We start from the raw sequence: 20962 nt of genomic DNA, 5'->3' as shown, positions 1-20962 counted from the left end.
ACATGTTTTTGAATGAGATCAATACATATGATAAATATCTGGAGTGTGTTGATCAATTTTTCATTCCTTTATGAATTCATCAATTAATATCAGAATATGAGCGAGATTAGTCTCCCTCGCTCGCTAAACTTCACCCCATGCAGACACTATGAAAAAAAACATGTGCAAACACAGACACACTCAAACACATCCAGCTGTGGATTCATTAGTCAGGTGACACGAGAGCCCAGGGCCAAAGAGAGTGTGAGTATTAACAGTGTTAACATCACACCGACTTACACTCCTGTCTGCATTCCTTTCAAAAAAGCTTGGGGTTCTACGTGAACAACTCAGCCAAACGCACCCACACACGTTTGCATTCCTCACAAAAGCACTACAGTCTTTCCTGGACCACGTTTGGCTTCGACGGCAGAACATAAGCAGAGAGTAACCAGCTTATTTGAACTTCAACCCACAGGTCACTTTCACTGCACAAGCGGTCATTTGAGCCTGAACGGTCGCAGAATGAATACAATTTCAACCCCCTTAACATCAATACCTGATACGGTACTAGAAAGAACAGCATTTTAAGAAGAGCATACACACAAACCACTGCAAAGCTGCTGGCTTCCTTCAAGGACAAGGCTGAATGATATGTGGGAGTCAATCTCGTCACAGTCATACAGCGTTCAAATGATATTCAGAGATGCTTATGGTTCCACTGACAACCCCAACTGTTCCATTCACCACTCAACAAAACAGACATTCTGCACCCCACCCATATGTAATGCAGTCCAGACACATGCAGAGCAATGAATTAAATGCAACCCAGTGCTTTCATCATAGATACATATGGCGCTTTTCCACTGCGTGGTACGACTCGGCTCGGCACGGCACGGCACGACTCGGCACGGTTTGCGTTTCCACTGCAGTTTAGTACCACTTTAGAGTGGGCGGGATTATTCACATGTTGTTATAGTTGCGCCGCCTCTACTACCACGACTCCTAAAAAAAAGTTTTCATTTCGCGTCGCCCCATCAAGCTCTAGCTGGATCCGCTCCTCTGCTATCAACGAGAGGAACGTCTGTTCTTCCGCAACATATAACAAAACTTTTTGGTTGTTAAAAAAAGGCGCGCTCGTTCAAAACAGTTGCGTTCGATCCTTCGCTGGCTGTGCTGATTTAAATCTAGCGATTCTGTTGTGTTTGTGTTGCAAGTTCAGTGACGCAGGTAGTGGCGATTTTCTCCGGCCAATCCGTGATCAGCAGAGTTTACACGTCACGTTTTGGTAACGGTACGGTTCACTTGGAACCCCAACCGAGGTGGTACTAAAAAAAGTACCAAGTACCAGGTACTGTACCCAGTGGAAAACCCCCAAAAAGTGAACCGTACCGAGCCGTACCATGCAGTGGAAAAGCGCCATTAGATACAGGCATTGGAACCGCTGCCTCCTTGCAGCAGATCTCTGTGTGCAATAGAGCAATTCCTCCCACTGTTTTGACGCATTTACACATTTAATAAGCTCTTTGTGAGTTATGAGCTAGTAAAAATACCACCATATGTACACACATACATTGATCACATTTCAGCCCAGCACACAGTATTGTTTTGGATGTTTGGAAAAGTTTGATCCAAAGTTTGATCGTTGCGTTACTTTCGTGAATGTGTGTCGAATTCTAACAAGGAAGTAGGCCTGTCGCAATAATCAAAATATCGACTTATCGCACAATATATGTACATGACCTCAATAATTTTTGGTGACGCAATATATCGCCCATTATATTTACTTAAAAATTAATGTCACCATGTTTTGTACATTCCACTTGCGCCTGTGTCTTTTGCAGCTTCTCGTACATAACGTGGTGTAGTCATGAGGAGCTAGTTCAAATTTAAAAAATGCTTCTACAAAAAAAGTTTCATCTGCAGAAATGGTCTTGTTTAGGGATCTGTGCCTTTGTGCATACGGACATCTGACTGCTAAGTAGTGATTGTGTTTTTCAGCAATAGTGTGCACCCTTCATTTACAGAGAAAAGAAGGTCAGGGAAAAATCTGTAGATGGAAAAATCTGCATACAAGTTCTTTGTGCATTTTTCTTTTTTTCTACTTTTCACTTTTTGTTAGAAAATGTTTATTTACTATTTATTCAGGTTTTTTAAGGCATCTAATATTTTGATACTTAATTTCCATGATCTAAATATTCTTAAAAATTTAAAGTTTGTTGTCATTTGGAAGGGTGTAGGCCTTCTTGCATTATTATGCTGTTACATTATGATTATATATTCAGTGGCATAAAATGGTCTTTAGAATGACAATAATATCGTTTATCGCAATAATTTCTAGGGCAATATATCGCACAACAAAAAGTTGTTATCGTGACAGGCCTACACGGAAGAGAACACATTTTTGAATAAAGTCATTATTTTTGTTTTCTTTGTGCACAAAAAGTGTTCTCATAGCTTCATAAAACTACAGTTGAACCACTGATGTCATATGGACTATTTTAACGATGTCCTTACTACGTTTCTTGGTATCTGCGTTGCTGTCTATGAAAGGTCAGAAGGCTCTCGGATTACATCAAAAACATCTTAATTTGTGTTCCGAAGATGAACGAAGGTCTTATGGATTTGAAACGACATGAGGGTGAGCAATTATTGACAGAATTTTCATTTTTGGGTGAACTATCCCTTTAATCATCGGACAGTAATCATATAGGCCTATAGGCTGAGATTCCAATTTTCTGTAATACACATTATTTAATCTTTAATTGTGCATTTCAAAAATCATCGTCCCTGCTCTACGTGAACGTAGGCCTATACACAAGATATAAACTCAAAGTTTAACTCCAGCAGCAAAGCAAATACACTTAAAGACCACCATTCATAATTTGTTTAGCAAAAAACTGGCAGGAATGACTGAAATTATTCAGGCCTACTGGAGCAGACCACTGGGGTGAGAGATTGAGGGTCCCTCGCTTTACATGTTAACCTAATTATTTAGACAAAAAGCTGCTTCTGAGCCAACGATCGTACAAAAAGAAACAAATTTCAAAGTGAGCAGCAAAAGGGCAGCGCGCATATCAGCGGTGAACAAAAAAAAGAGCAGACCCACACACACACATAGCTGGCCTATCATCCATCCTGCTGAGACCGAGCGGTGCACAGTGGATTGCGGATCTCTTTTATCTCGCACCCCAGACTTAACCTCTGCTGTACACCTGTGGGGGATGGGGAATAGAGAACGGTGAATCTATGGATGAAAGAGAGAAAGTGGCCAGACAAACTCGAGGTTGCAAAAAACAGCCTCTAATGACTCATGAACTGAACAGCCTAACAATAAGCTCCTCTTGAGCCTGCACTTAAAACAGAGGCTTTCAAATGCTCCATTATCCTCATCTAAACAAGGCTGAACCTTACTTTCAGATTAAAGGCCATTTTCTGATTAAATTTTCATTCGAAAAAGACATTTACATGCTCAACAGCCATTGGAATATTCCTGCATAAATGTAATAAGAACAAACTAAAGGGGCGACCAAACTGCACTTTTCCATTTATACACATGCGAATGTGGAAGACTGGAAACAAGCTTTCGTCCTGTTTCAAAGGTCAAGTCTAGTGAAAAAATTCATATCACATGATTAAGTGTGACTAAAAGAAAATCGATATGTCAAAGCATGATCATCCATTCATACTTTATAGGGTTGGAAATAATGGAAATAATGAAGATGCTCTTTACATTTTATGCTGAATTCCAGTCATTTTGAACAGCAATCTTATCAACCCATTAATTCTCACTCATCTGCGAGTTATGTAAAACAACAGTAAATATTTGTAAAAATAATAGTAAAACAAAATATCACTCACTATCTGACATTACTCAGATTTACTGTGGTTTTACTGTAGGCAAATATAAATTGACATTCATTTACGGTGGGGATTCTGAAGGTCCAAGAAATTATTTCTAGGTTTCTAGAAACCAGAGTATCTGCTTAACTAACGCGTTTATACTTTTAAAATCACAATATGACCAACTTACGATTAATGTTTTAATATTATTATGCATTTAACCAGTAAATTACATTAACACATCATCAATAATCAGGTTAATGATTGATATTTAGATCAATTTGAGTTCCACTTTTACATTCGGATGCCTACATCTTTGAATACGTTGGTACATCCTAGCCACTAAAGATCTGATCTTATATCAGTTATTGTGAGATCACAATTTTAAAGCATTTCTCAGGACGGCTTCCAAAGCAGGTTTTCCACTTTAGTCTTGTGATCAAGGAGTGCCTCTATAAACCAGGACCGACCCTGGTTTACAACCAGACTGACCCAGACCAAATGGCTCCAGCTGCATTGCTCATAAGATCTTGTAAACCATCCTCCAATCTGACAGTGTTTACATATATGACAGTGGCTTTAAGACAAATCACCCAAATCCACGGCCAGACTGCACTACACGATCTGAGCCTTTTAATCAACTTCCTTCAGACATAATCACAGGATAATAACCTCTGTTTCTCCAGGCCAGCATGCACACACGTGTATTGAATACACTGGAGAAGAAATAGGAGAGTCACAGTAAAAAAACAACGATATGTAGAGATGAGACCTGCAGCCATGTGTGGAGATGAGCTGAAGAGGCTGGTTTAAAAATGCCCCCATCAGGGTATCTTCATCTGCACTCCATCACACAGTTGGCTAACTCACTGTTTCTACACCCTACATACAACACACATTACCTCAGCACTCTCAAGGTCCAGAGAGTCCACTATATCGGTGAGTTTTACCTCAGAAATTCAGTTTTTAACCTGCTGTCAGTGATAACACAGCAGCAACCGTTAGCCGTGTGCTAGTAAATCAGAGCTGAGCTTTAGCTGCAATCTCTTGCGTGGCCTCCTTCCACGAATATACGACTAGAGGAGGGTATTATTACAGTTACCGAAGCGAAAAGACGGTTGAAGTGACCGTTGCCTTGTGCTAAACAGCATAACGTTACTCTTAACGTAAATTCGCACGAAGCGCGCCCTGAAATGCAGCGGCCGCGGTCACTGTCAAAAAAAGGACAATCGGCCCGAGACACACAAACACTCTTACCTCATCATTCAGTTTCCATTATATCTCCAGCACTCTGTGAGGGAACACGCTAGAGGAGCATGGGAGGGCAGATGGAGGACTCTTCTTTCTTCTTTTTTTAACGTGCGAGATAAATTCCAGGCTTATTTCGTTGCTCCTTCTAGCTCCTCGTTTCTTTCCTTGCAGCTTCGCGAGTAGTGAAGTAAAGAGGGGGGGAATGAAACGTGCGCAAGTCTCTCGTCTGCGCGTTTACTGCAGACAGGGGGCGCTATGCGGCCCAACCCAGTAGAAAGTCAGTAGTGTTCTAAGATTCAATGTATTGACAACTAGACAGTTTATTATTAGCGGAATGGAAATAAAAAAAAACTTTTTTTCTCCACATGTACAGTAAAGTAGACAACATATGTTCAGTATTTTTATTAGTAATATTTCTACGGTTATTAAAGTAAATGACTTCACTCTTAATCAGCACACTAATATCAGTTATTTCTCGGCTAACTACGAATCGGTCCGAAAGTTCTAGCTTCACGTGAGAGTCGTTCACTCGAAGAACGAAGAACGGCCTTGACAGATTCAACAGATTCATTTTAAAAGAGCGATTCGTTTACGATTCAGGCATTGCTAGCTCAGAAAGCTGAGCCCATGGACTTCTCAGGACGTTACTGTTGTGTTTTCATTTACTATTAGAAATAAAATGTTACATTTCTTAGATTTTTTTCATTATTTCTTGATTTAAAATGTATTAATATTATTTAGATTACTTCGGTCTCTGTATTTTAGATCCACTGAGGACATATATTTAGTGGAAATAAACAAGTGGTTATCTAACCTAATCCCTCACATCGGATGAGATGTTCTCGTTTCCCTTCTATGCGTTTATATTTGAGTCACGTGCAGGAAATGAACAAAACACTACCGCAGTCGTCTATATGTTGGTAGGTTCTAAAATACTCTTGCATGCAAAAATATTATATAGCGTAACATAAGAAGATATTATTACACCGATCTTGATGCTTTAAACAGAGAATCGCGATAGGGATATTGCAAAGTAAAACAAGTAGCTCGGTTAGTATGCAATCGTATTCTGCATGATTTGGATCTTATATTCTTTAACTTGCACAGTTCAAGTGCAAGCACACACAAAATGTGGTGAATTTCTTTAGAGAGTGTTCTGTATTGCATATTATTATAATAATAGTATTAATACAGTAATTCATTCAGCTTGTTGCTGTTGCTTGTGTTAATCTTTCATTGGTTATCGATTCATCTGATTACAGAACAGCTAGAATTGCCATGAAGGGACTTTACTGCAAACCAGGAGACCAGGGTGATGTGAAGTTTGTCTCACAGGAGACGGTGAGAGTGCATGATCAGGCTTTTGCATTTTCTGTTGCATGCATTTACATAGCCACAGTTTCCTGGAGAAATCTGCAATGATCAATTCGTACTAAATGCATGATGTCTGCTGTTTTCTTTCACAGAATGTACCCACTAACATTGGCGACCATCAGGTCAAAGTTCAAGTGAAAAGCTGTGCACTAAGTCCAGTTGATTTTAAGGTAATTTAATTGTCAACATCTGGTGATTTGATGTGAATGACCTGCAGAAAAGCAACTGGGTATATAATAGCAAATCTCAAAGCATGTGTCTCATATGGACATTATGTAGGCAAAGATCACCCTTATTTCACAAACTGTGTTTTACTTTCATACAGAATATTTGCATTCATGATCTGTTTTTCAGCTGTATGAGGACCTCAAGCTTGAGAAAGAACATGTCCCAGTTGGAAGGGAGATTGCTGGGGTTGTTCTTCAAGGTTTACATGACTTCTTGTATATTTGACACCATTTACCATCTAATCAAATAAATTTGACTGATACATCTGATGTAATGCGATCATTTTCCAGTTGGACCCAAAGTGTCCTTTTTCCAGCCAGATGATGAGGTTGTTGGTAAGAACTTTATTAGACTCTCATTTTTATCAGAGTCTGCTTTATATGTGTATAATCAAATAAACATTTGCATGTCATCTCAGGGATTCTCCCTCTGGAGGCTGAGCAGTCTGGCCTTTGTTCTGTTGTGGTTACTGATGAATATAATTTAGGTATTGCACACATCACGGTATAGACAATAGTCCTACCTAGTTCCTTAAAGATACACTAACTTTTGTATTTCCCATATGCTTCTGTTTTAATAACAGTTCAGAAGCCTGAGAAAGTGAGCTGGTTTGAAGCAGCAGCAGTAATTAAAGACGGTCTCAGGGCTTACACTGCTCTCCACACACTGGCTCGGATGGCTGCGGGTCAGACTGTACTGGTGCTGGATGGGGCTGGTGTAGGTATCTGTGCAGAGGTCAAAAGGTCAAAAACCTTCCTGATGCTTGCCTCCTATTAGTATATACTCTACTGTTCAGATTAGGGGTTGGTAAGATTTATTTTTTCCCGGTCAGTTTTGTCATTCTGATATTTTGAAAATGGATTTTGTTGTTATTATTTAACTATTTTCTCACATCAGAATCAACATGGTACTTCTACAAGCATTATTTGGCTCCCTATTTTCTCAAATCATTGTCATCAACTTCCTGTTTTGTGTGCATGCAGCCCTTTGGAGTTCTGGCTATTCAGCTCGCCAACTATCACGGTGTGAAAGTCCTGGCTACAGCTTTGTCTCCGGAGGACCAGAAGTTTTTGGAAGAGCTCCGTCCGAGTGTGGGTGGGTGCTGAAGTGAAGCATTGTGGAGAGGAATGACAGCGAAGACATTTTCCCCATGAAGTTTAGGATGAAGTTCAAGCTTGGTTTGACTAAGCGCTTCCCTGGCAGTGTAGATTTATGAAACACTTGGCATGTGTTGTTCTGAAAATCCCTGAAAAACGCCAAACAAACGGAAATGCCAAATGGAGCAACTCTCTTTTAATCTTCAGTTGTTATCTCTTGTAAAGTTTACCTCTTATTTCCGGAGCATATGAAAAGCATCACACTGGGATCATTTTATGTACAAGTGGAAAGTCTAAAATCTATTCAAGTCTAATCGAATGTAGAAATCTTTAAGTTTGGATTGTCGCCGAGGGCATTTTCTCATACTTCAAAGATGTGTTGTAATGCTGGCAGTTCAGAGTTTCTAACCCCATCCTTTACTCTGGAAATCAAAACTGATTTCATTTGTCGTAGATTTCTGTCTTTCTTTAAACTCACTCATATTGATTGCCAAACCTTTTCTGATAGTGCCTTTCTCATCTTTTCACTTCTCCCTTGAGCATCTTTTTGACGTTCTTGGCTATTTGACTTTCTTTTTCATCTTGTTTCTTCCTTGTGCCACTTGCACTTGCTCAAGGTGTGCAGGAATCACTTTTGGGTAAGTTATTTATGGCGGCAGTGTCTTCTATAAGTATTCATTCAGGCTATCATATTCACATAAGCCTCACAACAAATCTATTCTTTGAGAATAGTCATTCGGTATATGCACTCTCAGCTTGATATGCTTAATCAGTGTTAATAAGATTTATTGTAAGCATCGGTACTTAAGTGTATCTCTTCCTTCAGCTCGAGTGATCAGAGTGTGGGGCTCAAAGGAGGATTTGGTGGACTCGTGCCTTGAAGAAACTGGAGGTCTTGGAGTGGACATCATCATTGATTCAGGAGGTTTACCATCACTTTATATGACGTTTGTAACCATTTCAACAAAGTGGTCTCATATGTGCTTTTAATTATTTATATTAATACTGATCTTCTGTCCATTAAGCAGTTGTGTTGCAATATCAATTTATTATTTAAATGCTGGGAATACATATTTTACTGTTCAAAAGTTTGGGGTTGGTAAGATTTTTAATGCTTTTGAACAAAGTCTCTTATGTTCACCGATGCTGCGTTGCTGGGGAAGTCGTGGCCTAATGGTTAGAGAGTCGGACTTGTAACCCAAAGGTTGTGGGTTCGAGTCTCATACCGGCAGGGATTGTAGGTGGGGGGAGTGAATGTACAGCGCTCTCTTCCACCTTCAATACCACGACTGAGGTGCTCTTGAGCAAGGCACCGAACCCCCCACTCCTCCCAGGGCGCCGCAGCATAAATGGCTGCCCACTGCTCGGGGTGTGTGTTCACTGCTGTGTGTGTGTGCACTTTGGATGGGTTAAATGCAGAGCACTAATTCCACTAAACACGTCACATCACTTTATTTGATCAAACTACAGTAATATTGTGAAATATTTTTAATTTTGTTTTTATTTTAATATGTGATGGCAAAGCTGAATTTTCAGCAGCCTTTATTCCAGTCTATACTGTCACATGATCCTTCAGAAATGATTTAAATATGCTGAAGAAACGTATTATTTATTATGTTGAAAAAGTTGCGTTGATTAATATTTTTGTGGAAACATTCTACAAATAGGATACTTTTTTTTCCAGGATTCTTTAATGAATAGAAAGTTCCAAAGAGCAGCACTCATTTGAAATAGTTTTTTATAACAATGTAAGAGTCTTTACTGTCATAAATGTAAAGACCTTGCTGTTACTTGCTGAATAAATGTATTATTTTTATTGTAAAAAATTGTATTGACCCCAAACGTTCAAAAGCTCTCATCTTTTTAAGTGGGAGAACTTGCACAATTGGTGGCTGACTAAATACTTTTTTGCCCCACTGTACATGCTCATTTTCAATCAGCAGTCTCTGATTTTGAGCCTTTTTTTTTTTTTGTGAACAGTGAGACTCTATGAGGAGCCAGAAGCACAGAGGCATTGCCCACATAAACATGACCTCCTTACCCTTCTTTCAGTTGGAGGTCACTGGGTCACCACAGAACAACACTTACAGGTTAGCAATAGCAGCTTCTTCAAAACACAGCTCACTGAGCTCTTTTGTATTCCTAAACATTCAGCATTTTTTGTCCTCATATAAATCAAATATTGACTAGCAGGATCAATCTTTACACTTATATACATTTAATAAAATCATTTTATCCTCTTTTCCAAGCTGGACCCTCCTGACAGCCACATTCTCTTCCTGAAAGCAGCATCGCTCTCGTTCCTTAACGACGAGGTGTGGACAACATCCCGTGCCAAGCAGGGCCGATATCTTCGTATCTTTTACTATAAACTACATTAGCCTTTAACCAAACACTGCCTTCTGATTGGTCGTTGTATAACAAACAATTCAAGCTTCAGCTTTGTTTATCAGCCTTGAAATATCAAATACTCAATGTTTCCAGCTCAGTCTAGTATCATTTATATTTATGTATTAAGCAGATGTTTTTATCTAAAGTGTCTAATACAGTAGACACATTTTGTTTTGTATGTTACTTGCCATGAAGGCTAGTCTCAACATAGACCCATCAACATGACTCTGGCCCTTATTCTTTACACAAAACACTGCTTTACTCTCTAGTGGAATGAAGAAAAGAGATCTGACTAGATGGTATCAGAACCATTTTTTGTGAAACCGCTATATGTTGCAATGAGGTCACTGGGTTCCTGAGTGTGCATATGGCTAGTCCATGACAGTTTGATGTATCTGAGACCCGAAGGTTTTCTCCCAGTGTCCTCAGGCTACTGGAACAACCTTGTCAACAACATAAAGGACATGTGGTTTCCTGTTTGTAACTGGGATATTTGCCTTTAGTCTGCTCTCTCTCTCAGATATCCTGAAAGATGTGATGGATAAACTCTGCACAGGGACTTTCAGGTGGGAATGAGGAATAAACAGATCTCTTTGTTGTGTGAATGGTGTTGAATTTGACTGTTGTCTCTGCACAGGCCGCAACTGGAGGACCCTGTGCCTTTATATGAAGCTACAGTCTCCATGGAAATGGTACAGAGAAAGCAAACAAGGAAAAGAATAGCTGTCAAGCTTTGAAGAGGGCTCAAAATGTGTTTTCCGTAATTCTGTCAATTTAGTTGTTGTTATAAATCTCATATTTTTGTCAGTTGCACTTTTAATGGATTGTTGGCATTTAAAAACATTCAAATTCTTTAAATGGAATGGAAATCAGGTCATTCCAAAAAACATGTATCACAAAGCAAATAGTATTTACATTATACAAAAAAAGTGTGTGTATATATATATATAAACTTTTGAAATTATTTACATAAAAACATTTTTTCTTAGGAACTTTGGCCTAGTTATGACATCTGTATATGTGATTTTCCCTTGTCAAGCATTCCCAATGGATTATTAACAGCACCATCTGATCCCATTTCTTTTGCCTATTAATATGGGCAGATCTGTATAGAAAAGGACTGGATGATGCTGACCTAGAATTCGGCATCATTGTTCAGAGGTATGTAGTTGATTATCAGTAGTCTCCTACCAGAAACACAGCATGTAGCTCATTTGCTTTCAATAGAAGATTTGTGTTTGTTAAGATCTCATTGTCCTAAATGTCCCATCATCTTCCTGTCCACCATATGTCCCAAACTGTCAATCTAGGAGAAAAACAATGATTGAAGCTTAGAAATCCCACACGGTGGAGCATTATATAGGGATATTTCACCTCTCATCATTTATTCACCCGCAAGTCGTTCCAAATCTGTATGATGTAATTTCAGGGAACACAAAAGGAGATTTCACACTGATAATTTCCATGCAGTGAAAAGTGAATGGGGGACAGTGAACATCGAACAACTGTTTTAATTTAGATTTTATATTTTTAGTTCTCATTTTATTTTAGCTTAAGCTTTATTAATTGATGTGCTTTTGACATTTTTATTTTATTTGATCTTGAATTTATTTTCATTTTTAGTCATTTTAGAACTTCAACTAATTTTTAGTTAGTTGGCCGTTGCAACATTTCTTCTTTCTAATAACAGCACTGATAGAAAAGTGCAGCATGAACATTCTTCAAAATGTCTCCTTCTGTGTTCCACAGAAGAAAAAGTCATAAGGGTGAGTAAATGACAGAATGTTCAATTCTGAGTGAAGTATTCTTTTAAGTATTTTGGACTCCCTGCAGTTTTGGAGGTGATTCAGTTAAGAGCTGTAGCACAAAGCTGAACCATATCTGCTTGCTCTTGGCTTATGTTTGAATCTTGGCAGTGACAGCATGAGGCTTCTGGTTCCTCAGTGTTCCGAATGCCCTACTGTTACCACAGTGACTATTGTCCCCAGAGGTTTTGAAGAACCACTCGTGTGTGTTCCAGAATCCTTTGCTCCTCTTGTCTCAGGCTCTCAACCACACACAGTTGTTCAAGGAGAGACAGGTTTGCCCCCTTTTTGAGCTTTGATAGCTGTACAAATGAAAAGACTCAGACTGTAAGTGGTTTTGTATCTTTAATTAGACACAGGCAGCATTAAGAATGAATAGATTTAATTAGACTCACCCTCTCTAGTGCCTTGACATTGTCACTGTTGAGGTTATTGCAAAGCTTTAGGGCAGAGTGAATGCACCACTCTTCTCTATCCCGGCTCACTGCTGCCCCCAAGAGGACACTCTTCCAACAAGAACTACAGACAACGGCATTAAAGTCAGTTTTGAATGTATTCAAATAAATGGCATAAAATAAACTATATGCAAGTAAAAGCAATAACAATGACATGTATTTTGCATTATCATGCAGTCAAATTCCATGCATGCAAATAATGCGTTTAGGATGTTAACTTCTCACTATTGCTCAGGTTTTAAGGACAGCAGTCTCAGTGCAGTCATCAGTCGCCAGGAAGGGCCATCCATCCCAAACGTTAAGTTTCTGTTGAAGAGTGAAAGCAAATGGAACTTGATTTTTGTTGTGAATTTAAGTCAGTTTAAAATGAGCTCTTATCATGAACCGCAACATTACACATACAATTTTAAGAACAATAGCGTGCAATATTTTATATTACTTGCCTTAAAAAATCATTGTCCCTTAGATAGAGTAGTTTTTGTGTTAGCTGTTTGTCTTTTTCATCTAGACAGAATTTTAGAGTTCCTACAATAACAACAAACAGCGATCAATGCAGTTCCATAGTATTTAATATTTGCATGTAGAATATTTAATATTTGTATGTATTTTCCTTACCTAAATCAACATATACTACACTGTGGGGGTTACCAGAGGCAACAAAGCCATATTCCAGAAGTAGTCTGTTATTATCATGAGGGCCGTAATTGATGAGCGCTTGCTGGAACTTCTTACAGCCTTGAACACTTTTAACTTCGTAACAGCGAGTTTGTTTGTTAAAGCCAGCTTCAACCTGCACAGCAAGGAAAGTTTATAGTCTTTACTTACAGTTCTAACTATGCAATTTTATTGTTTTGTAGGAAAGTACACTACCACTCAAAAGTCAGTTTTTTTTTTTTTGAAAGAAAATAATACTTTTATTCAGCAAGGATGCACTAAATTGATCAAAAGTGACCGTAAAGACATTTTTATTGTTACAAAAGATTTTTTTTTTTTTTCCAAATAAATGCTGTTCTTTTAAACTCTATATTCATCCACGAAAGTATCATGATTTCAACCAAAAATATTAAACATCACAACTGTTTCAAATACTGATAATAATAAGAAAAAATGTTTTTGGAGCAGCAAATCTGCATATTGGAATGATTTCTGAAGGATCATGTGACACTGACTGAAGACTAGAGTAATGATGCTGCAAATTCAGCTTTGCATCACAGAAATAAATAAAATTTAAAATTATATTCAAATAGAAATTAGTCATTTTAAATTGTAATAATATTTCACAATATCACTGATTTTACTGTATTTTTTAACAAATAAATGCAGCCTTGGTGAGCATAAGAGACTTCAAAAATCAAATTTTTTTTTACAGACCTTAAACTTTTGAACAGTAGTGTATTTCTGTTAGGTGCTCTTACTTGTACATTAGGACAGTGGTTCAACAGGTCCAGGTACGGTGCAAGCGCATAGATATCCTTCTCCCTGGAGAGATAGTCACTCTGATCATGCTCCATGTACACCGTACGTGTATTAATGCTAAACCAAGCCCACCGCAGTGCATCCTGGGTAAACAACTCCTCTGAGGGCTGGGTGAAGAGTGGCTGGAGGGAGTGGAAAAACATCAATGAAGAACAGTAGAGTTCCTGAAACTGTTCTTTCTGCTCGTCGGCTTTCTTCTGGAGACTCCTCGGCAGAAGGTCAATGATATCATCACGGAAGTACACAGGGCATGTGTAGGTCTTTGGGAGGATATTAATGTAGGGACTCCACTCTGATGCATCTCCACGATGTCTCTCAGCAATCAGGAAACAACAAAGAGCAAGAAGAGGAGATACAGGAGGATGCCATCTACAAGTAGAAAAAGAGAGAAACCAAGAACAAATACACTATTGATCCCTCATGGTCCATTTAAAAAAAATGTAATAGCACAACAGTATGTATGTATATATTTTATATATATATGAGATAGATTTTTTAAATGTAATGTAATACAATATTACAATCAGTCCAAAATACCTTTTTATATAGTCACCCATGTAACTCTTGAGAACTGTCTCGGTGGTCAGGAAGCATTTCTCAGGCAAGGAAATCACACTGTCTTTGGCCTGCAAAGGTAACAAATAAACATATTTTCAATGTGGTTTCAGATTTTGGACCTATGCACATATGCATGCGCGCGCACACACACACACACACACTCATACAAATAATTACCTTGATAGTTTGATTTGCCATAAGCCCTCTTCCAGTATCTAAGGGGGGGGAATATAAGAGTTAGTAACTACTACGTGTGAAAATGTATTTTTCAAGCTCTCTACCATTGAAACTGTCTACTTGCCATGGAAGTTGACAGGGATGAGAGTCTGTGAGGTGAATCCTTTTCCTTTTAGCCATCTCCTCAAAACAACAAACTGAGCTTCGTGAGTCAGAGTCACTACAGGAGTAAAATACAAATAAAACATTCATTTAAACTTCATATACTATACTACACTACAATGTATCAGCATAGAAACTGAATAACTAACCTTTGTATACATCCTCGTGTTTTTCCCGTCTTTTTTTCCTCGCTCTTCTCCCAGCGCGGCAGCCAGGTTTATTCATCTTAAAGCTTCCATATAACGGCACTACCTAAAGCTTATATCGGGTGTAATGTCATTCTATTCCGCAGTTAGAAACAAAATCCACATCCACATGGTCAAAAACACAGCCGGATCACGTGCTTCAGGCGTCGTTACGTCACTGTCTTCGAACGTATAGAAAATTTAAATAAATATTTTCGTAAAAAAAAAAAAGATTTACAGCTCATAACTGTTGCTATATCAGCAAGCAAAACTTAATGCACATGACATAGACATCAACAGCAATCCTTTATATAAGCGTATTCCTACGCGCATGCGCAGTCAGTAGCGACGCACACCAAAAAAACAAACAAAAGTGAATTGATCACCGCGGAGTAGAACAGGTACGAGTTTTCTTTTAATCATGCATACGTTTCCCAAATGCATTTAATGTCGTTATTTTATCAGTTAGGCTGCTGTTTATGTCACGGAATACGGTCTTATTTTCAGTTTCTCTTCCACTGCAGACACATCGCAGCAATGAACAGCAGTAAAGTAGCTCTGGTCACTGGTGGAAATAAAGGCATCGGCTTCGCAATCGTGCGGGCAATGTGCAAGGATTTCGCCGGAGACGTGTACCTGACAGCTCGGGATGTCGGTCGAGGAACCGCTGCTGTGGACAGTCTGAGGAAGGAGGGGCTGGCACCGCTCTTTCAGCGGCTGGACATCAACGACCCCGACAGCGTCCGCTCCGCGCGGGACTTCTTCACAGAGAAGTACGGCGGCCTCGACGTGCTCGTCAACAACGCTGGCATCGCCTTCAAGAGTAAATCATTTAATCAGAAATTAACTCTTGAACCTATTCATTGCCAATGAAGTGAAATTACTGAACCTACACACAGAAGAAGCCTGATAAAAATGCTCATTTTAGAAGAAAATTTTAAACGACACTAAGAGGCTTTTGCATCTGAACTCAGTGTATACACACACACACACACACACACACACACGCAAATATTATATAAAACTCTTATTTTCTACAGTTATTACAGTTAAAAACAGAGCACAGGTAGTTAAAATCCAATGCATGGAAGGCAGATTGGAAGCATCTGGTGGGAGAAATAACAAAAATCATATATAATATAATGGTTAAACTACCAGATGCCTGAATAATATATAAATATCCCTACAATTATGTGACCCCGGACCACAAAACCAGCCATAAGTGTCAATTTTTTTTAAAATTGAGATTTAGACATCATCTGAATAAATAATAAATAAGCTACCCATTGATGTTTGGTTTGTTAGGATAGGACAAATTTTGGCCGAGATACAACTATCTGGAATCTGGAATCTGAGGGTGCAAAAAAAAAAATCTAAATATTGAGAAAATCACCTTTAAAGTTGTCCAAATGAAGTTCTTAGCAATGCATATTACTAATCAAAAAATTACGTTTTGATATATTTTCGGTAGGAAATTTACAAAATATCTTTGCTTAATATCCTAATGATTTTTGGCATAAAAGAAAAATGTATAATTTTGACCCGTACAATATATTGTTGGCTATTGCTACAAATATACCCCAGCGTCTCATGACTGGTTTTGTTGTTCAGGGTCGCATATGTGTATTGCCTAGTTACTTATAAGAATATTTTCAGATGTAATTTCTTCATTTTATTAGGCTTGCGTTTGTATACTGTATATATTTAAACATGATCAAAAAACTACTTGATTTTAGCTGATTTTTAGATTGTACCCCTAAAAATGGCTCCGTATGTTTTTGCATTTTCCATTCATTTGAAATGGTGGCTTTTTCTAGTCACATCCATGCTTTTTGTGTTCATATAGCAAGTCCCACAAAATCACAAAAAGACCACAAGAAGTGTTAAGATGCTTTCATAAATGAATCTACTGTGTTATGTGAAATAAAAACATTAACAATGCTTTATTTCTTCATGGCAGTGGCAGACACGGCCCCCTTTGGCATCCAAGCAGATGTGACATTGAAGACTAATTTCTTTGCTACTAGAGATATGTGCAATGTGTTCCTGCCCATTGTCAAACCAGGAGGTAAGTCATGTCAGTTACACCTTGCAGAACCTGCTTGTCTGGTGATTTTCTTCCCTCAAACACTCATATTTCTTTCTAGGTCGGATGGTGAATGTCTCCAGCGTAATGGGCTCGGTGGCTTTAAGCCGCTGCAGTCCAGAACTCCAGGCCCGTTTCCGAAGCGATGACATTACAGAGGAAGAGCTAGTTGGGTTGATGGAGCAATTCGTCCGTGACGCTCAGGATGGGCGTCACGCAGAGCAAGGTTGGCCTAGCACTGCATATGGGGTCTCCAAAACTGCCCTCACCACCCTGACTAGAATCCTGGCCCGAAATCTGACAAAAGAGAGGCCTGGAGATGAGATCCTATGCAATGCCTGCTGTCCAGGATGGGTCAGGACTGACATGGCTGGACCAAATGCAACCAAGTCACCAGATGAGGGCGCCGTCACTCCAGTGTACTTGGCATTGCTGCCTGCTGGGGCTAAAGAGCCCCATGGGCAGTTTGTTTCAGAGAAGAAAGTGCAGCCATGGTGAGAGCTAGAAAGAGTAATCGTGTGCGTTTGTGTCGCAAAGCAAGTTCAGACACACCAGAGTGAACCATCAAGATTTAGATAGGCTATTTCTAGAAAGTTTTGGGCTGAACCCAGACTGAACCCTTGACAGAAGACTTTAGGTATTCCAAAAAGTTACAATAGGCATTGTGTACTTCGTTTTTGTAAATATTACACAAAAAGCTTTAAAATTTGATCAAGGTTTTGGTGATTGACCAATTGAATATCAGTTAACAACCAAAAATTATGTGGTCTTAAAGGAATAGTTCACCAAAAAAGTGGAAAATTACAGAAAATGTACTCAACCTGAGGTCATCAAAGTTGTTGGTGAGTTTGTTTCTTCATTGGAACAGATTTGGAAAAATTTTGCATTGCATCACTTACTCCCCAATGAATCCTCTGCAGTGAATGGGTGCCGTTATGATGAGAGTCCAACAGCTTTATGTTTGTTACAAACATGTAGCTTTTCAAGATTCATCAAGAATTGATGGACTGGAGTCATGTGCATTACTGGAATTAAGAACTCTTATTCAGTTAATTCAAGGGATTCACAGTGGTCTTATGTCATTAGCACTAAAAGCCTATAACATTAAACCAACACTGGAGTGCTGGGGCCCACTGCCCACTACAGAATAATTAAGGACACCTAATTGGCTTCTTGTAATCACTATACTTATCATGCTGTGAATCAACAATTTAAAGTAACTGTTTCCTATTTTAATATAAAATTGAATTTATTCCTGTGATGGTGAAGCTGAATTTTCTGCATAATCAGCATCCAGTCTTCAGTGTTACACAATCCTTCAGAAATCATTCTAATATGCTGATTTGCTGCTCAAGAAACATTTCTAATTATTATTGTTGAAAACAGTTGTGCTGCTTAATATTTTTAAAAACCGTGACGCATTGTTTTTAGGATTCTTTGATAAAAAGAAAGTTTAAAACAGTATTTATTTGAAATATAAATTTTATATATTTTTATTAGTCTTTACTGTCACTTTTGATCAATTAAATGCATCTTTGCTGAAAAGTATTAAGAAAATACTTACAGAAATGGATGGATTAAATGACTGACTTAAAAAAAAAAAAAAAAAGTATTTAAAACTTTTATTCAGAAAAGATTCATTATGTTGATCAAAAGTGACATTTATAGTGTTACAGAATATTTCTCTTTCAAATAATTGCTGTAAACTTTCAGAGATGTCTCACAAAATTTTCTTATGAATTTCACAAAAATATTAAGCAGTACAGCTGTTTTTACCATTAATAAAAATGTTCATTGAGTAGCAAATCAGCATATTAGAATGATTTCTGAAGGATTGTGTAACACTGAAGACTGGATGCTGATTATGCAGAAAATTCAGCTTCACCATCACAGGAATAAATTCAATTTTATATTAAAATAGGAAACAGTTACTTTAAATTGCAATAATATCTCAGTAGTACTGTTTTTGCTGTATTTTTGGATCAAATTACTGCAGCCTTGTTGAGCTATGAAAGCCCGTTTCTGCCACAGAATTAAAAAAAATGCAACTTTGTTTATCATAACTATTAACTACAGGCTGTCCATTCACTTAAGCTAATTTATTATTCATTTTAAGTACAGCAAGTAAAAGTGTGTTAAATGGACTTGTAATTACTGGTTGCTATAATTGCGAGAGAATTAAGAACTCTTATTCAGTTAATTCAAGGGATTCACAGTGGTCTTATGTCATTAGCACTAAAAGCCTATAACATTAAACCAACACTGGAGTGCTGGGGCCCACTGCCAGAATAATTAAGGACACCTAATTGGCTTCTTGTAATCACTATACTTATCATGCTGTGAATGAATGCAGCTGCTTATTAGTGTAAACTTTCGACCAGGTTAAGTAATCTCTTAATGAAAGTGTATGATCAGATGTGTGATATACTGCTGTGGATGTACTGTTCAAAAGTTTAGGGTTGGTACAATATTTTAAAAGTTTTTCAAAGAAATCTCTTGTGCTCTGCATTTATGTGATCAAAATGTATCAAAATATTATCACAGTTAAAAATAATTGTTTTCCATATTAAAATATTTTGAAATGTAATTTATTCCTGTGATGCAAAGCTGAATTTTCAGCATCATTACTCCAGTCTTCAGTGTCACATGATCCTTCAGAAATATTAAGCAGTACAGCTGTTTTTACCATTAATAAAAATGTTCATTGAGTAGCAAATCAGCATATTAGAATGATTTCTGAAGGATCGTGTAACACTGAAGACTGGATGCTGATTATGCTGAAAATTCAGCTTCACCATCACAGGAATAAATTCAATTTTATATTAAAATAGGAAACTTACTTTAAATTGCAATAATATCTCAGTAGTACTGTTTTTGCTGTATTTTTGGATCAAATTACTGCAGCCTTGTTGAGCTATGAAAGCCCGTTTCTGCCACAGAATAAAAAAAAATGCAACTTTGTTTATCATAACTATTATTTTTTTTAAATGAGAGTGTATCTCACAATTCATACTTTGTTTCGAGAAATAAATGTAGAACTGAAAGATATGAGCTCACAATTGCAAGTTTATAACTACATAGTTATACACTGCAATTCTGAGAAGAAAAGTCTGAATTATGAGACCTAAAGTCACAATTATCCTTTTAATTATTTTTTTTTAATTCCATAATGAAAACAAAAACAAACAAATTTGTGAGATGTAAACAAAAAAGTCAGTATTGTGAGGCAAAAAGTGTTTTTCAAAAGTGTTGAGGATGAGAGACTTTTTTCAAAAATAAAAACAAATCGTACTGACCCCAAGCTTTTAAAGAGTAGCTAGTGTGTAAATTGTGTTTTTTTTCAGGACCACAAATGTCGAGACTGAATTTGACTTTGACACAGAAAAGTATGACATTCTGATCAGGGCGAACATCAGTGACAAGAGCAACATGACCCCAGAAAGTGACCCCAGATGAGCAAGAATGTGGCATATGTATGATATGCAAACATTAGTAGAGGTCTACATTATCGTATCTTTGTTTTTATTAAAAGAGGCAAATATGTAAATTGGAGGACTGTTTGGTGACGGGTTAGGAGGAATATTGGTTCTTTATGTTTTTGTAATTGTAGGCATACTGTAGCATCTTATACCTGAAGCCTTGCATGCAAATCATTATTTGAGGGCAAAGAGTGAAGAGTCAACTGATATCCAAAAGTCTGGGTCATATTGCGCAGGACAACTACAGACCCTCATTCCTTGTATCCTTACAAAATATATTATTATAATTTTTTTTTTAGAGTGCACATACATATGTGACCCTGGACCACAAAACCTGTCATAAGGGTCAATTAAAAAAAAAAAATGTAATCTGAAAGCTGAATAAATAAGCTTTCCATTGATGTATGGTTTGTTAG

At 37.8% G+C, this 20962-nt stretch overlaps 3 protein-coding genes across 6 annotated transcripts; 2 read left to right on the top strand and 1 right to left on the bottom strand.

Annotated features, from left to right (window-relative positions):
• The first annotated feature begins 5923 nt into the window (after window positions 1–5923).
• Window positions 5924–11726, top strand: LOC107560977 (quinone oxidoreductase-like protein 1). Of its 3 annotated transcripts, none has more exons than XM_016245291.1 (14): window positions 5924–5993; window positions 6336–6414; window positions 6540–6617; window positions 6802–6874; window positions 6966–7010; window positions 7094–7162; window positions 7259–7392; window positions 7659–7770; window positions 8390–8410; window positions 8599–8697; window positions 9753–9862; window positions 10022–10127; window positions 10684–10729; window positions 10801–11726. In XM_016245291.1, exons 2-14 carry the CDS (start codon window positions 6352–6354, stop codon window positions 10898–10900), a joined length of 1056 nt encoding a protein of 351 aa, XP_016100777.1. In that variant the 5' UTR covers window positions 5924–5993; window positions 6336–6351; the 3' UTR covers window positions 10901–11726. The 3 variants fall into 3 exon arrangements, with proteins under 3 accessions (XP_016100777.1, XP_016100779.1, XP_016100778.1); XM_016245292.1 differs by lacking the exon at window positions 5924–5993 and adding an exon at window positions 6004–6123; XM_016245293.1 differs by lacking the exon at window positions 8390–8410.
• Window positions 11727–11771: 45 nt separating this feature from the next.
• Window positions 11772–15216, bottom strand: LOC107560975 (SET domain-containing protein 4-like). The gene is made up of 10 exons (XM_016245288.1): window positions 14946–15216; window positions 14759–14854; window positions 14635–14672; window positions 14437–14525; window positions 13839–14268; window positions 13039–13213; window positions 12867–12948; window positions 12649–12729; window positions 12364–12487; window positions 11772–12270 (listed from the first exon to the last, which is right to left on the bottom strand). The coding sequence occupies exons 1-10, from the start codon at window positions 15019–15021 to the stop codon at window positions 12139–12141; spliced, it is 1323 nt and encodes a 440-aa protein (XP_016100774.1). The 5' UTR covers window positions 15022–15216; the 3' UTR covers window positions 11772–12138.
• An 85-nt stretch (window positions 15217–15301) lies between these two features.
• LOC107560976 (carbonyl reductase [NADPH] 1-like) lies at window positions 15302–17860 on the top strand. Of its 2 annotated transcripts, none has more exons than XM_016245289.1 (4): window positions 15302–15382; window positions 15506–15804; window positions 16942–17049; window positions 17129–17860. In XM_016245289.1, exons 2-4 carry the CDS (start codon window positions 15519–15521, stop codon window positions 17563–17565), a joined length of 831 nt encoding a protein of 276 aa, XP_016100775.1. In that variant the 5' UTR covers window positions 15302–15382; window positions 15506–15518; the 3' UTR covers window positions 17566–17860. The 2 variants fall into 2 exon arrangements, with proteins under 2 accessions (XP_016100775.1, XP_016100776.1); XM_016245290.1 differs by having other exon boundaries at window positions 15331–15382; window positions 15489–15804.
• Window positions 17861–20962: the final 3102 nt, after the last annotated feature.

This window comes from Sinocyclocheilus grahami, unplaced genomic scaffold (genome assembly GCF_001515645.1).
Source record: "Sinocyclocheilus grahami isolate Dianchi unplaced genomic scaffold, SAMN03320097.WGS_v1.1 scaffold750.1, whole genome shotgun sequence".
Taxonomy (NCBI): Eukaryota; Metazoa; Chordata; class Actinopteri; order Cypriniformes; family Cyprinidae; genus Sinocyclocheilus; species Sinocyclocheilus grahami.
The sequence above is the reverse complement of the archived record's forward strand: the minus strand, read 5'-3'. Positions and strand labels throughout refer to the sequence as shown.

Excerpts from the sequence above, each read along its gene's own strand:
- LOC107560977 (XM_016245291.1), top strand. The coding sequence starts at position 6,352 with ATGAAGGGACTTTACTGCAAACCAGGAGACCAGGGTGATGTGAAGTTT. Across the intron at positions 7,011-7,093 it reads GCCAGATGATGAGGTTGTTG|GGATTCTCCCTCTGGAGGCT; the intron begins GTAAGAACTTTA and ends ATGTCATCTCAG. Across the intron at positions 8,698-9,752 it reads CATCATCATTGATTCAGGAG|TGAGACTCTATGAGGAGCCA; the intron begins GTTTACCATCAC and ends TTTTGTGAACAG.
- LOC107560975 (XM_016245288.1), bottom strand. The coding sequence starts at position 15,021 with ATGAATAAACCTGGCTGCCGCGCTGGGAGAAGAGCGAGGAAAAAAAGA. Across the intron at positions 14,269-14,436 it reads ATGGGTGACTATATAAAAAG|ATGGCATCCTCCTGTATCTC; the intron begins GTATTTTGGACT and ends TTCTACTTGTAG. Across the intron at positions 12,271-12,363 it reads ATGTCAAGGCACTAGAGAGG|CTATCAAAGCTCAAAAAGGG; the intron begins GTGAGTCTAATT and ends TCATTTGTACAG.
- LOC107560976 (XM_016245289.1), top strand. The coding sequence starts at position 15,519 with ATGAACAGCAGTAAAGTAGCTCTGGTCACTGGTGGAAATAAAGGCATC. Across the intron at positions 15,805-16,941 it reads CGCTGGCATCGCCTTCAAGA|TGGCAGACACGGCCCCCTTT; the intron begins GTAAATCATTTA and ends TCTTCATGGCAG. Across the intron at positions 17,050-17,128 it reads GCCCATTGTCAAACCAGGAG|GTCGGATGGTGAATGTCTCC; the intron begins GTAAGTCATGTC and ends ATTTCTTTCTAG.